At 47.3% G+C, this 16,545-nt stretch overlaps 1 protein-coding gene across 1 annotated transcript in view; it reads right to left on the bottom strand.

Annotated features, from left to right (window-relative positions):
• Positions 1–16,545, bottom strand: part of LOC120838712 (polyhomeotic-like protein 1) — a gene marked incomplete in the record, with an annotated part of 202,850 nt that overhangs the window by 11,425 nt on the left and 174,880 nt on the right. Inside the window, 5 exon segments of the mRNA XM_042290987.1 lie at positions 541–759; positions 5,047–5,672; positions 6,894–7,296; positions 11,937–12,023; positions 15,512–15,777. Coding sequence (XP_042146921.1) covers positions 541–759; positions 5,047–5,672; positions 6,894–7,296; positions 11,937–12,023; positions 15,512–15,777 — 1,601 coding nt within the window.

Below are 16,545 nucleotides of genomic sequence, written 5' to 3'. Positions count from 1 at the left end.
CGAAAACGAGAAAGGGAAGGGTGCGGCGGAACAGATGGACAGGCAATCGGCACACCATTGGCAGGTGGCGTGCGACGTCAAGTCTGACGAGCACAGATATAAAAAAAAAAAAGCAGAGGTAATAAGGAGGAAAGCCGTGACGTTTGCATATGGGTGTCCAAACAGAAGACAGTCTGCCAGACTTCAACTTCATATGGTGTAGAAGTGGCGCCTCGCGCGTTCCAATGCATCCCATTTCGACACCCCTTTAGACTGACTTTAAGAAAGGGTACAAGGAGCAGCCCGGTGCTTCTTCCCAGCCAGAAGTAGAATGCGGTGCTCCAAGAATGGACGTCGCATTGACCGAAGCGACGGTGCATCTAATACGGCATTCCTTAGACCGAACGAAGTGAGAATTTAAAGGAAGCCAAAAGAAAAGACTCAAAAAGGAATCCCCTTAAGGGGCCGTCGACAATCCCGACACCGATAGTCCTTTTACTGTCTCCACAAGTCTGAGGACCCCTACTACGGGCCCTTCCTTCCCGGCCCTGTGTCGCTCACCGGAAAGGGCTCTGGCCCCTCCTGGATGATGTAGCCCTCGATGACGTGGGTGAGCACGTTGGGCTTGACCACCGCCTTCTGGGGCGGCGGGCGCACGGGCTCCGAGGCCGTGAGCATGGTCATCTGCGGCGTGACCGCTCCCCCGTTGGCCATGGCCTCTGCCTTGGTCTCCCCGCCCTGCTTGTCGTAAGGCATCGAGGCTTCCGGGGGCGCAGAGACCTGCGGGGGGAGGGGCAGCGTCACGGGGTGCCCAACTGTGCCACTGGTGTTCCGTGTAGCTCAATTTAAGTGAAGGTTTGTTGTCGTTTTAAAACAGAGCCCATTTTCATGGAGTCCTGTAACGTATGGCTGCAACAGCCGGCTGTGACAGCCGGGCAGTTGTGGTAGCCGGTTGTAACGAAAAACCGACACAGAAAAGCATTGTGCCCATAGGGAACCACGTAAAAAGAACAGTCTCCGGGCAAGATTTAAACTCTCCGCCTCGTGGTTGTGAGCCAAGTGCTTTGCCAACTGAGCTATCCAAGGTCAGTGGTATGAACCACGGAAAAGCAAGCTCATTCGCGCGGTGCATGATTGAGCTCGCAGTCTTCGCGGAGTGTGTCTGAAATGAAAGCGAATCTTCGGCAGGCGGTGCCGTTGAGGCGCCCTCTCCACTTCCCCCAAAGGCCTATCGCACATTCTGTGCCTACCAGTCTTTGTGAGCATAATCCAGCCTGTGCGATTTGTTCTCTTTCGGAGGTCACATGTTACTCTATGTTTTTCTATCACGAGTTAGTTCAAGACACTTCAGACGACAAAGGAAAGTTTAAAGTACATAAAAGGTGGAATTCTTTAAATATTGATGTGCAATTTTGCCACATATGGAAAAACCATTCGCATTTCTGCATTAACACAACTACAATATTGGCTAGGCTAGTCTGTTTTATATATTTGTAAAATGCACTTAAAATTCTTTGTGAAATATTTTGCGCCATTTTATATAAAGTAGTTTGTCGGTAAATAATTTGTTAATCTTTCTCTAAAACGTGTTTGCTTGACATTTTCGTAGCTTTTATTGCATAGAAATTTTTGTATTGTTTGTTCTTTTTATTATTTTGTGCACATGTAAACCTTTCATGAAATAGGTAGCAAAAATTATTAGCAGGTGCGTGCTTCAATTTGAAATTTGCGGCTGTGCAACGTACTGTAGTGAAGCCTTGGCAATCTTGACACCCCAATCTTTAAAATTTTGTATCTCCGGAGGAAAATTATCTACGTTCAATTATAGCGAAATGCTCCTCCCAAGAACATGGCTTCCACAGATATATTTTTTACATGGTAAATATAAAAAATCACTGTACGACCAAACTATAATCACCCAGCACTGCCTTGTTTAAAATTTTGCTTGAATTCCATTTGTGGTTAGATATTTGATTTTGCAGACAACGATTAATAAGCCGTTCAGGGTCAGAAATTTTCAAAAACGGTTATGGGGCTAAACTGTCTGGCACAAGTGTGACAGGAACAATGGGTGTGGCAGAGTAAAGAAGCGCCACTACGAAAACTAGAACTCGATGTGAACCATACGCAGGCCTGGGTCCATCCCAGTCCTGCAAATGGTGGCTAAAGACCCGAGTCGAGCATCTGACTACCTAGCTCAGGGGTGGCCAAGCTGCGGCTCACAAGCCGCATGTGGCTCTTTGCGTGTTGAAGTGCGGCTCGCGGCTCCCTCTCCTACCGCCACTCCCAACCCAGTCCCCCGCCGCCCTCCCGGTCACCCGAGCACTTCCCCAAAAAGAGAAATGGAATGTGATTTAGATCGAAAGACAGGTTGCGGTTTGGTTGTCTTATGGTACTGCTACCTTACGTATAGTTAAAAGTTTGCAACACCCCCCGCGGCTCTTGGAAGTTTTGTGGTTTTCTTTGCGGCTCTTGAACAGGGTTCAGCCTGGTCACCCCCGACCTAGCTCATTGCCAAAAATTAAAGGTTGCACAAATAAATAGTGGTTTGAATTTAATGAAGCTCCCTCGTCCGCAGCTTTTACGGCACGAGGAAGAGCCGCCACATGTCAGCCCTCTTTACAGATCTAATGCTGGAAATTATACTGCACTATTTGATTCTGAGCGAGACACACCTCCAAGAAAGCTTCTTGAGAAATATAAACGGTGCAATTTTTCATTGCCATTAGCCATTATACAAATATTTGCCGTGTTTTTGTGGCATTTTACTGCCGAGCTCGTAAAGTTGCTCGAACCACAACCACCGCCAGCTGCCGCTAGTTGAACAAGTGAAGGCAAGCAATGCGGACGAGCTAATGTTTGTCACACGCAGCGGATCTGGTGTTTCGGGTGGTTTCACCATGAGCCCTCGTATCCTTCGCCGCAGTAAAAACTCTCGGCGAGTTTCATCTGTCCCAAGATCGCATTCATAGTATGCGGGCCAAAGAACCGAGTGAAGAATAAAAAGGTCGTAGAAATTCACCTTAAACAATATTAAAGTGGCCCTCTGCAGCAACAAACTGGCACCCTTATGACATGCAAGCCACTCGCAGCGGCTTGCTGCCAAGTCACAATGATTTCAAGAGCTTAAAGCTTAAGGGGCAACACTGCTTCTAGAGCTTTTTATATAACTTGTGATTCAATTCAAATGAAATTTACATACCTTATTTCCCATTACAATCTGACTACAAGGATGTACTTTGTTTTGATGTGACCTAATTAGTTTTGTTAATATTGAAAATTTAATTTGCAAAAATTATAGGAAGGATTAAGACAAATTGAATTACTAAAATAAAAAAATAAACATATATATCAGTGAACTAAAAGGTATGTGGAATACAATAAGGCATAAATGAAAGCTCTAGGATGCTTTATAAGCTTTTTAGGGCATTTTTGAACTTCTCAGTTTCAAAATGATTTGTTGCAGTATGCCTAAAAGGCACCCTAAAAGAGCCTGATACCCTATTTAATATATTTGTACCCCTTATTGCACATGTCACACATACACCTACCAGAGAAAGAAAAAAATATAAAGATTAGACATCTGCAAGTGAAGATATGGCTTCCAAAAAATAGTATAAGGTGTAAATAGTTCACTCAGAAATAATATAAAAAAAACATCCTCAGACTCATTTTACTTTTGTTTCCAAGAGAATATTTCAAGATGAGAGAAATTTTTTTAAAGAAAATCCTTCAGGACAACATGATAAATGCCTGCCAATCTTCAAGAAACACAATTTCAAAAGTGTGTTTTCTTAGCATATTTTTGCCTCAAAGTGCAGTGTCTACCCTTAAAGCTTCACTTAAAGCTTCAAGCAAAAGCTGGCTATCCCCTAGCGGGAGGACATCCAGCCAAATGACCTAACGCTAGTGTAGTAAACCGCTCGACCGCCAAGCACACACTGCCGTCTAGGCCGCTAGACCGCAAGCGCGGTGCCTGTTACATTGGTGCCTTACTCTTCAGTGCAAGCTATCTCATTCTGCGTGGAAGTACCATATTTTCACAAATATAATGCGAGATTTTTTCACAAAATTGCGCGCTCCAAAACCCATGCCGCAATCAAGTGCGGCAGATTAAGTTTGAAAATAAACAGGGGGTGGAAAGAAAACCTAGAAGTTCTTGTGCCACATAAAGGGAGGAATAGAGAACATTGAAAGCGTTCTTTGTCGTTTTCATGTTGGTACAACACACGCAGCCGCAAAATCACGACACGTCATGCGGCAGTATGGGACACCGTCCAAGTCAAGACATAAGCCAACCCAAGACCGCAGGTTGTGTTTCTGCAATTATAAAACACGAGGTGTTTGTTCATGCAGAGGGAACGCAGCAAGGGTGAAAACTATCGTGTATCATGTCCAGGAGTCTCTGTGCTGCCCGTACGCGCACTTTTTAGTTTCTGCTCAAGAGTGTTCTGGCATCTGCGAGCTTGGTATACCAACAGACTTGACACAGTGCACTATGATTCAAGAGGAATGGCTTGAGGACAAGGAGCTCACGCCAAAGATAAACAATGTATGAGACAATTATATCTTTGTGAAGAAGTCGTGAACACGACAGTAAGAAGAAGCTCAGCGGTGGTGATGCATGCAGTCAAAACGTAAGAAATGTTTTCTTAATTTTTGTCCCCTTTTCACTTGTGAGTGCGGTAACTTTACGTTTGCGTTACAATAGTAATAACTTTATCTCTAACATGGTTTCAAAACTTGCCCCTGCATTGTATCAGTGGCTGCGTAACATTCGTGGAAATGCGCAAGATGCAAAAAACGTTTGAAATTAAATGCACGTCTGCCCACAAACATGGCCCGAGGCGACCGATTTTCACGAGAAAAGCAAACTCCCACTTTCGGCATGAGCTCGCTCGTCAAACGCGTCGCTTCCTCTATCCACGCCACACTCCTAAACAGGCACACGCTCATTCACGCAGCAACATGTGGTCGGTCTCGCAAGCACGTCCCGCATCCGACCAGGTCAGTCTTGCGAAAACGTGTTTATGAAACCGACACACCACAGGCTCCACAAGCACTCACCTCAACCTTGTCCTCTGCAGGGCCCTTGCCCATCGCCGGGAGGGGTGGTGGCGCTGTCGCCACCGGGGGCGACGGCACTCCCACAGGGGCCTTGTGGTGCGGGGCAATGGCCACGTGGCCACCTGTCATGGCGCCGGCATGGCCAACTCCCGGTCCGTGACTGCCCACGGTCTGGTGCGCGTGCGCGGCGCCCGCGTGACCGGCGTTGCCGGCCGTCGGGTGGCTGCCCACGTGACCGACGACGGCGTGGTGTCCCTGGGCCACCCCAGCCTGTTGCTTGGGCTCTGGCGGAACTCCGGTGACCGCCTTGGTGCCGCTCTGGGTGCCCGCACTCTTCATCTCGGGTACCAGCCGCGGCTGGATCGGGGGATTGTGATGGTGGTGGTGATGGTGGTGGTGGTGCGGTTGCTGCTGCGGTTGTGGCTGTGCCTGCGGCTGTGACTGCTGAAGCTGATGGTGGGGCTGCTGCTGTTGCGGCTGCTGATGTTGTTGTTGTTGCGCATGCTGTGGCTGTGGATGTTGTTGCTGGTGTTGTTGCTGCGCGTGCTGTGGCTGTGGATGTTGTTGCTGGTGATGCTGCTGGTGTTGTTGATGCTGAGCAACTGTTGTCTGGTTCGCTGCGTCGGCTGCATAGAACAAAAATTTGAGGATGCGTTACTTGCAATGACGAAGCAATATGCTACCTGGCATCGATAAAGCAATGTGCTACCTGGCATCGGTGACACATGATGCCACAGTGTCGAGTGACGTTGTTGAGGGGTGATAAAAGCTGCGCATTTAAGGCACCTTTGAGACGACATGACAGTGGCACACGACACTGACATCATCGAGGCTACATCCCAGTGAGGATGCAAAAGCTCCAAGATCTGTCCCTATAGATGATAGGCATTGACAGTAGGCTCACGATAATTCACACTCGGATATTTCGTACTTCTGGATAATTCAAACAACTTCCAAAAATTTTGGTTGTCCCACTATGTTTTTAATGTATTCATAAGCCGCTTAGTTTGAACAGCATTTGTATTTCATACTCCTTGTTCTCGCGGCCCCATTGAGTGCACTTCTTTCCGAGCACTGATGCACTGCAGAGAGGCAACACCAGCAGGTGTTGCTTCTTCGCAGAGCACCGGTGCTTGGTGAGAAGCACACTTAACGGTGCGCAGGCAGGGCATATACGAGCTATGAAAACGGGCACCACGCGGAAATTTCTATAGCAACTTGCACAGACGCTGCGACGTGGCGGCATGGCATAGGTCTATGCCACAGCGTCCGCGCAAGTTGCTATGAAAACTCCCGCGCGGTGCACGTTTTCATCACTCATGTGTCCTGTGCTTAATAGTTTACATTAGACCACTTCTTAGCCTGATGAACAAACCTAATTTTGTTTCGAGTTGTCATGTGCTGTCTAAACAGTCCATGATAAACAACATTTTCGAGATAAATAAACTTGTCATACACTTCACAAATGTTTCAAGCGTGGCATACCTGCTTATGACTGGCAGGCTTATGTAAAGAAAATCATCAAATATATGTGTTGTATGTGTAGCCATTCATATGGCGAATTGTAATTTTATCTTGCATCACATTTAGATGAATTTTTGATAATTCAAACTTCTGATAATTCAAACAAAATTTCTAGCTCCCTGGAGTTTGAATTAAGTCTATTGTAAAACAACCTCAAACAAACAAGAAAAAAAAGCATACATCTAATAGTGGCATCCTTGCATTTAATTTGCTTTCTGCCCCCCCCCCCCCCCACCCCCGCCCCCCCCCCCCCCCCCCCCACCTCCCTTTCCAATTGATGTAGGCAAAAACAAGCATTCTTTAGGAAACGGCACACCACTTGCCTTTTTGTTGCTGCGGTTGCTGCTGTTGTAGTTGCTGCTGCGGTTGCTGTTGTTGCTGTTGTTGTAGTTGCTGCTGTTGCTGCTGTTGCTGCTGTTGCTGCTGTTGCTGCTGCTGCTGTTGCTGCTGTTGGTGTTGCTGCTGCTGTTGGTGTTGCTGCTGTTGTTGCTGTTGAATCTGCTGGTGAATTTGCTGCTGTATCTGATGCTGAAATTGTGGGTGCTGATGAGTGTGCTGTTGCTGCTGAAGATTCTGCTGGTGGTGAGTGTGGTGATGCTGCGCCTGCTGCTGGGGAACAGCAAACGTCTGCGTCTGCGTGTTGGCCGTCTGCGTGTGGATTATCACTTGCTGCTGCCCAGGACAGGCCGAAGTCCGGTTTGTCTGTGCGCGGATCCTTGGCTTGGCCTGCACAGCAAGGACAGGACGGGCAGGCTTGCACATCACGCACTAATCGGATCGCTGGTTGCATAAATTACGTCTATAGCAATCTTTTGCTACTCTTCAATTAGTCTCCATGCGGACTAGCCGAGTGAGTTACCTGGCTACTCTTCCAGGCAGTTAAATCACGTGTAAATCATCAATTTCTGGAGACCGGTGTCACTGACAAAATAAGAGCGGCAGGGCGCGTCTTTTGAATGCCTCCAGCACGCGCTCCCTGCCTTCTGCCTTGCTTCGACTGTGCGCGAGCACTCAATCTGCACGAGACGTCAGGGCTTTGGCAAGAGGTTTTCGCTGGAGGTGGGACAACTCAGGCTCCTCCCTGCTATGCTTACCTTGAAAGGGACTAACTAGGATGTCCTTACTGTCCTTGTTAGAACTCATTTTTGCACTGTTCCCATTAGCACACAAAAAGGGTGGAAAGAAGCACAACAATCACATGTAATAGGCACAAATTAAGAAACCTGAGAAAGCTCAGACGCCGAGATCATTCAGGCTACTTGCCCTGAACAGGCCACTTATAAGGACCCTTCAGCCCTCAGTGGGGAAAATTCTGATGCCAGCGAAGAAATGCCCCCCCCCCCTAGGGCAACGAACATAGAGTCGGCGCTGGACACTACTAAGCGCTACCTCTTGCCAGGAGAATGCGGATGCCGCGTTAGAGCTAGTCTCGAAGCTCCAAGCGATCTTTGTTGATTCACGACTGAGGAACCACACACAGGCACGCGTTACGGATTACTTTCCTTCGTGATCGGTGAAAATAAATGTCCTGGAACTTGTCACTCATGTTTTAGCTCAGTGCACATGCGCCGCCCAACGCAGCGCTGCACGTAAGTACTCCATTTAATGAACTTTCGTTAATTTGAACTTCGTTTAATTCGAACAAATTTTCGGTCCCCCTCGAGTTCGAATAAACGAGATTAGACGGTACTTCCAAGTATGTAACACCCTTAAAAAGAACAATCATAAAATAATAAATAATAAAATGGTACCACATTCCAAATGTCTCAACAGTAACGTCAAAATATATCGTGAAATTTGAAACAAAGTAAAAGAAACGGAGCAAATACACATGATACCACTCGGTAACTTTTTTCACAAAAGAACTCTAGGGAGACAAGGATTGTTTTGTTCTGCTTTCACGTATCCCTCAAACCCAGCTTGCAGACAGTTTAAAAAGAGACTCCAAATTCGCAGTCACATTCAGAATAGCTCTCCTTGACTAAAAGTTGTTTTGAAATATTGTATTCCAATTAGGCCATTTCTTACTATTACTAGGGTGATTTCTCGGACACAAGTTTCACTTCATCTGTGCAGCGACTCCTAAAGACTCGGCATATACCCTAACGCTTATGAAATTCGCTTTAGTGAATTCAGAGAGGTCTGCATTTGATTCCAACAATACACTGCTAGAAGCTCAAGGAGGAGTGGTTCAGCCGGTTCTGAGTTCGGAAGAATTTCTGTAGCAGGAAAAAAAAATCTCATTTCAAAGCACCTTTGCATTATAAAAATTCATATTTTGGAGCAACTTTGGAGCAACACATAAATAAGAGTGAGGCAATTAAGTGTGATTCCCTATCAGCGATGCCGGCATGCATTCATGTAATCCAGCTAGGGGTGGCGAAGCTGCGGCTCGCGTGGTGCACCTCGCGGCTCCGTAGTACGCCTAACAACCGCCCCCCCCCCCCCCCCCCCCCCCTCCTCCCTCCCGGTCACACGGCCACCTCCCCAAGAAGAGAAGAGGAATGTGTTACTGCTACCAGTCGGACTGCTTTTGGCTCGGATAGATCTAGAGTACCGTATTTACTCGCATAATAAACATACTTTTTTTCCTAAAAAATTGACGCAGTTCATTACGTGGGGTAAAATTTTTGCATTTACACACTTCGTGCGAATTTCATATTAGGTGCCAATAGGTGGTATTCACTGAGCCTGCAGGTTCGATTTTGCCAGGGAGCGCCACCGTCGATCCGCCATCTTCGAGGTCTCGGTTTGACTGGCTTGGGTACGCTACGCGGTCGTCCGCTGCTAGTGTGTGCTAATTTCATATCGTTGAAGCTTCGTTGCACAGAAGAGAGAAGAAAAGTTGGTCTCGGGGGCGAACCGTTTTCCTTGTTGCCGTCGAGTACCGTGTGTAAAGGATGAACCGCATGTAAGCAATTTGGCGAGCAACGGGACGAGACGAGCGACGACGACCCGTTTCGCTGTCGCTCGATCACTCGCGCGACGTGGCAAACCGCATGAAAGCGACGGGAGCAGGCGATCAAGGCGATAAGCGACTCTTTCTAGAAATCCAAAAACCGAGCGACGCGACGACCGACCGCGAGAAATCTCCGTCGCTCGTCGCCGACTACCGTCGCTGTCGCCATCGCTCGCTAAATCGCTTACATGCGGTTCACCCTTCACTGTCACTCGTCGCGTAGCTCGGTTTTGGGATTTCTAGAAAACTTAGCGCTCATCGCCTTGGTCGTGTGCTCCCGTCGCTTTCATGCAGTTTGCCTCGTCGCGCGAGTGACCGAGCGGCAGCGAAGCGGGTCGCCGTCGCTTGTCTTCCCGCTCACCAAATCGCTTACATTTGGTTTTTGAATCGCTTGGGCTAATGAAAAATGCGCCGCATTTTTCATAAGCTGCACACTCTGTGAGCCGCACGGTATGTTTCTGCACAGGAACGAACACCGAAGGCACGACGTATGTACGACACAGCGGCGATGGAGCAACACGGTTACACGGCCGTAGTACAGAAAATCCGCTAGAGAAAAACAATAAAGAAACTAGCAAAACAAAACAAAGAGTAATCACACCGTGCTACAAAAGCACCAAACTAGAAAAATTAGTTGTTGCAAGAGCTACCGCTGTCGGCATGGCGAGTGACACTGAGTGCTTCATGCAGCCAAGGGAGCAACGCGGCCGCGGTAAACGAGTCCGATAGCGACAAAAACAAACTAAAACACACAAAAAATACTCCTACGACGCTTCAAAAGCACCAAAGTATAAGAATAACCCCTAGTTTCGGTCAAAAAGACTCTATAAAGTTGTAAATTACTGCTAAACCACGCTCAAAAGGTCCGGCCAGATGGCATTCGCGATAGCAAGAGACCTCGAAGATGGCGACCGTGGTGGGTGATGCCAGCGAATCTAGCGAGTGACGTCAAGTGAATGTCACCTATATGACACGGCAAGGTACTGTGGCACATCTCCACTGATGGAGGCGCACCCACGGCTGGTCGGAGACGTGCCACAGTAACCATGCTTTATAAATTGTGAACCTTTTTAGGGCGCTTTCGGCGTGCCTTTTGCCGAAGGAAAAGCACACAACGAAGCTCTCTGAGCTCGGAAAGCAATGCGACCGTTCTTAGGCCTAGGCACTTTCATTCACCATTCGAAAGCGGACCACAGACGACGGCGTGTTTGTTGACATTAATGCATCCGATAGGCGAAAAATGTCCGGGGCTGGGCAATTCCTCTACCCAAGCTTCGTCAAGATTGCGCGCCGCTCGGTTTCATGTTTCATCACTTGCGCATCTACGCACTTGCGGCCACTTGCAGCCATTACGAGTGGCTTGGCTTGAGTTGGCTTGACTTGGCCCGACCGCTTGGCGGCAAAACAAAATTTGCTTGGTGGCTAGCTAAATTGAATGCAATTCAAGACTTGCGGAGCCGAAAATTCGAAGTGCGTTCTTTACGTGAGGGGAAGAAAAATAAAAATATTGGTACCCGCTTTGGAAGTGCGTTCATTATGCGAGTAAGTTCGGTAGTTCAAGTGTGATTTATTGGCGTATAAATGACGAAACTTCTGCAACTAAGTCAAATTAAACGACAAATAAAAAAATGCCGAATATACAAATGTGTTCCACCACCCATGGTTATTACTTCTCAAAGCTTGTGTACTCTAACTGAGCTTGTCTATTTATGATTCGTCGGAGAGTTAGCCTCCATTAACATGTGTGCTTTTCAAAGAAGGAATGCATATATCGGAGAAACACAGATATAGCAAACCTCCCCCCCTTAACCCCCCCCATGCCATAGAATGCTTTCTTTGTGTTCTACCTCAGTTTTGTCATAGCCTTGATTGCAATTCCTTCATAATTAGCGTTTTTGTCCACCTTGTTGGGAACATAAAATGTGCACGCCGGCTCAGGACAACCTTGGAAATTAGTGGTGCTTATCGACAACCATCTGTTAAGCGACGCCTATAAAATAATTTTATATGTCTCCAGAGCTCTTTAGGTCTAAAAAAATATGGCACAATACAGTTGAATCATGTAAATAATGCCACCTTTGTTACAAAAATTTATGCAAGCAGTTAGTCATGTTAGACAAGTGCAACCCCCATTCCCAGGGCTATTTTTGTCAGCACACCAGCTTGTGATCAAGCTAAAACCTACGTTGAAACCTAAACAACAGTTCTTTGACTATCCACGAGATTGCGGAACATAAATCTCCGCACTAAACTTAACTTCTTGACGGCGCTTGGAAACCATTGATCACCGGTGATCGTTGGCCTATGGACGTGGTCAGGAAAGAGTTAAAGGGTTTTAACTCCGAATTCAAAAGGCTTTCACTCTGACAAGGGGCCTTCCCTTCGAGAGGAGCTTTTGCGCCCTCACCTGAGCTCTCGACGGAAGCACGTGTGCGTTGACAGTCACGGAAGCCGAGGTGGCCGTCTGGGTGGCAACCGAGCTGGCCGGTCGGACCTGGGTGCAAAGTGACATTGCGTCGGTCAAGAAACTGGAAGGTTGCGCTGCACGCTCCTAAGCCAGTTTGGTTTCTGTACTTTACGCCACACACTCTGCGTTTTATAACAATGCTTATCTACTGTACAAGGTTTAAAAAATTCTGTACAGGAACATGCAAGGATGAGAAGGGAGCATTTAACCACCTGGTAGTGATTGGGGTTACAAAGAAATCCTTTCCAGTAATGACAACAAGCACGAAAGTAGGATTCCTTTTCTTTGTCAGAGAAAACGGAGGAGCTCTATGAGAAGCGTAACGGGCCTGCAGCTTCAGTCCCTCCAACACACAACGTGAGAGTGATATCCACCAGCAACTTCCAAGTTCAACTTTTTCGAAACAATATCTGATAACCTGCAAACAAACCTTCTGCCATGGGCCCAAAACTTGACTCTACGGGGACTTCAGAAAAGCGTAATTCAGACGTGGACTGCACAATTATTTTCATTGTCATAGATCATACATTTAATGAAAAAGTCAGCATCTCTAACTTTGCCACAGAATGCAGGAAGAACCAGTAATTGTCGTTTACAAAATGAGGAAAACGAATGATGAGGCACAGCTTGTTTAGACTAAATGATGCAACCTGCACCAAGACTTAATATTTCAATGCTGTAATCAAGTATGGTAAACTTCCACTGAGTCAACAACAATCCATTTGTTAATTCAAATGCAGAAAAACACCCCACTACATAACTCAAATAGGAGCGAATGCGTGCGAACGCATGTCGCACATCAACATGGTAGTGGCAAATCTGTCTCAAGAACCTCGCAAACGACAAAACAATGGTATTTTAATACAAAGCTGAGCATGTGCAAGTACCTTTTCAAAAATACATTGGAAAAACTCTGTCCTTATCTTATATACCGGACAGTGGCTTTTAAAGAATCTATGACAGTCTGGCAGCAACAGATCACTGCAACCTTTGTGTTGCTTGTTGTTTTTTTGCCTCTTTATTGGTCTTTTTATTGACGGCAAGCTGTTTCTTGAGCTAAGTAAGATGAGTGCAAATTGATGGCAGTTCACCACTGCCTTCAAGAAAGAAAACAAAGGGATAATGCTTGTGGAAATTTATGCCCAACTTGCGAAGCAACTAAAGTCCGATCTATCCGAGAAAGGTATTGGCAAAGCCAAAAACACTGCAACATGCAGCAACGTGAAAAGTAAATTGCTGAATCCTCTACTTGAAACCAAAGTTGTGGGGTTTGTTCGTTGGAGGTGAGTTCGGGATAATGCTCGCACATGTCATGCCCAAACATTCAGCTATGTGCGCGTTTTAGGTGCAAACAAGACCGAGCGATCACGGACTCCCTTTGGCATATAAAAGTTTGTTAGCCTCGAGTTGGTTTCCCCTTTTCTTTAATTCAATTTTCGAATAATTCGACCGAATTTTGATGTCCCGTCGAGGTCCAACTAATGCAAGTTTACCCCATTCCAGTGCAGGCCCCTTTGTTAAGCCCAAATCAACATCCTTAGATCAACTTAGATGTGGGACTCCACTCCCGTGGAGGGTCCCTTCATCGGCAGCCAGGAAGACGAATTGTCATTATTAACGGCTGCACTCGTAGGGCACCGGTTTTCTGAGCCGTCGTGGGCTCAGTAACAAACCGTTGAGGCTGCGTCACGTAACTAGGGTAGTAGTATTAGATGGAAGGAAGTGCCACAACTTTTTTTTTGTCCCCCAAGTCCTCGCGCAGACCACGTGAAGTGTGGGTGCAGCGCCTCCCAACGCGTCTTTGCCTGCCGCGTTTAGCGAATCCCGGAGGAAAGCTCACAGGAGGAAAGCTCACGGGAGAAAAGCTCACCGGAGGAAAGCTCACCGGAGAAAAGCTCACTGGAGAAAAGCTCACCGGAGAAAAGCTCACCGGAAAAAAGCTCACCGGAGATAAGCTCACCGGAAAAAAGCTCACTGGAGATAAGCTCACCAGAGAAATGCTCACCGCAAAACTGGCGGATGCGGAGAAAAGCTTACCAGCCATTGAGCGTATGCGGAGAAAAGCTCACCGATTTTGTTTTCTTCTTTTTATATGGAGGCTGTTGGATCATGCATAACATATATCAATTTATTATCATTAAAATTCGTCAGCTTTTTAAAAAAGAGAATGTCCTTTTTCGTAATATTTGTTAAGCTTATTGGGTATATTGCTCCCAAATTAATAATTGCGGGCGAGTGTTTTCTGTGGCTTACTTTTTAGGCAACGAAAGCCTAACTGAAAACTTTATGAACTTGAAGGACAGGAAAATGTTCGACAACTTAATAATGTCTGCCTAAAACCTAAAAATCAAAACTGTAAATGCCGAAAATCCAAAACTGCATCCGCAACAACACGGTGCCTGAAATTATCTTTAAGCTTTTGTCAACAATTGAAAACAAAGTAAAACAGTAAGATATCAAGGCTTCTTTCTTCCACGGACATGCACGTTTTCCAGCCGTTCGTACTGGTGTTTCCACAAGTTGCCTTTTTGTGATAATGCCATTCTACGGTGAGCCACCCATGGCCTTCAGAGCTGCACACTGGCACCGTTGTTACTCGTGACCTATATAAGAACTAGTCTTCTGTAAGGTAGCGAATAGGGCGAGTTGGTAAACGTTACACATGATGACAACTGCTCAAACGACGACGACAGAGTGAAGACAACAAACGCGACAGTACGAAGCTATTTTCGCAACTAAACTATTATTAGTGACAATAACAGAAAGGAAACAGCATAGCCGACACTGATTACATCAAGAAACGCCTACTTATCTATTAGGCTCTACACAATATTTGGAGCTGAAACGGTTCACACACCACCATTCATATTAGCTCGCAAAGGACAAACTTCTTTATCTGACAGAGCTACCGACGGCGCACTGTCAGCTGCCGATAAATTGTTGTCTTTTTTACCGGTGTATGATGTTCTGATTTTATACTTGCGGCCTCATTAATATACAGGACGGCTGATTACTAATTTCTGAGGAATCGGTAAATATGTACAATGAACTTCAAGAATATTACAAAAAAAAGGAAATATTTTTAATGAAGTGACGAATGAGAATTGTGTTAAATTGCCAGGTTTGGCGCAGAATCCGCCAAGTTAAAAAAATCGGCGAGCTTTTCTCCACATCTGTCGGTTTTGCGGGGAGCTTTTTTCCGGTGAGCTTTTCTCCGCCGCCTGCAATTAGCGTCCTCACCACACATGCATGAAAAATGGTACCGAAGTGGCAACGACACATGTCTCAGCAGCCGGCATGCCGTCGGACCTAGCAGTCCTAATGGTCACACGCAGAAGTTCCGACGACAGAGACGTCACTTCTGCCGTAGTGTCCCAACCTCTGGCCGCCGGAGCAATGACAGCCCTCTGCAGCGTGGCAGGCAACAGCTGGACACGAGCGTGACATCGTCGGACGAGAGCGAGGGACCACAAACGAAACGGCGGTAAACGCAATAGTGCGGGGTTCTGCCTCACCTGCTTGGGCTTGGGTGCCTGCTGCAGCTGCTGCTGCTGCTGCTGGGGCTGCTGTTGCATGACGGTGGGGGCCTGGGCGACGGGGGCGGCCACGGGCAGCGCATGCAGCGTGGCGCCCTGCTGGGGCCCCGGCTGCAGGAAGACGTCCGACTGCTGACTGCGGATGTAGATCGGGTTCTGGGTGAGCAGCGTGGGAGACTGCAGCTGGCCCGGGTTGGCCCACGTGATGCCGTGCGGGAAAGTGGCATTCAGGGCCTGGAGGGACCCTGTAATGGGCGAGGGGCGTCGGGAAAGTCAGCGCGGGCCCGAAACCTGCGTCTGCGTCCCGGCATACGACGTGCACGCTCTGCACGTCTGTTCTCGAGCCTTTCGGAAGATGAGGTCGGAATCAACGGCAGCCACGGGTCTGGCCATAAGGAGGCCAGAACAATGGGGAAGGAGGAATAGCCAAGATTTTAGCAAAAACTCCCACGTCGATTGACGAAATAATTAGACGCACTAGCAACAAGTTGAACCTGTAAAACCAGGTAATCCCCCTGAGGCCCATTTGCGCAGTTGCGTTTCACTACGTCCAACTTTAAGTAGTGACGAGCTACGACCGAGTCACCAGGACGTATGTGCATCATTTGTCATGTGCACCGTGTGACACGTGGAATACTAATGCCCCAGCGACTCATGCTCGTAACTCTACACAAGTCCTTGAAGCATAGTGAAATGTTACCGCATAAACGAGCCTCCAGCATCCTTCTCTCCTATGCCATGAGAGCAGCGAAGGGGGATGCACGAGAGACTAATGCCCAGTTCGGACGGTTGCGTTGGTCAGAGCAACCGGAGCAACGGCAACGACAAAGTTACCGGTTTGAGCGTTTCTCATACGCGACATGGCAGGGAATAGAAGGCACAGCTTCGTGAAGAGATTGTGAGCATACCTCGGCAAACCTCACTCATGAGGGCCCTCACTCACCTTCACTCACCCTCATCTTCACAAGTGAGGTGAGGGTGACTCAATTTCTGAACCCCGAAAAATCACGAGT

This window comes from Ixodes scapularis, unplaced genomic scaffold (genome assembly GCF_016920785.2).
Source record: "Ixodes scapularis isolate PalLabHiFi unplaced genomic scaffold, ASM1692078v2 PGA_scaffold1__304_contigs__length_218370807, whole genome shotgun sequence".
Lineage (NCBI taxonomy): Eukaryota > Metazoa > Arthropoda > Arachnida > Ixodida > Ixodidae > Ixodes > Ixodes scapularis.
The sequence above is the reverse complement of the archived record's forward strand: the minus strand, read 5'-3'. Positions and strand labels throughout refer to the sequence as shown.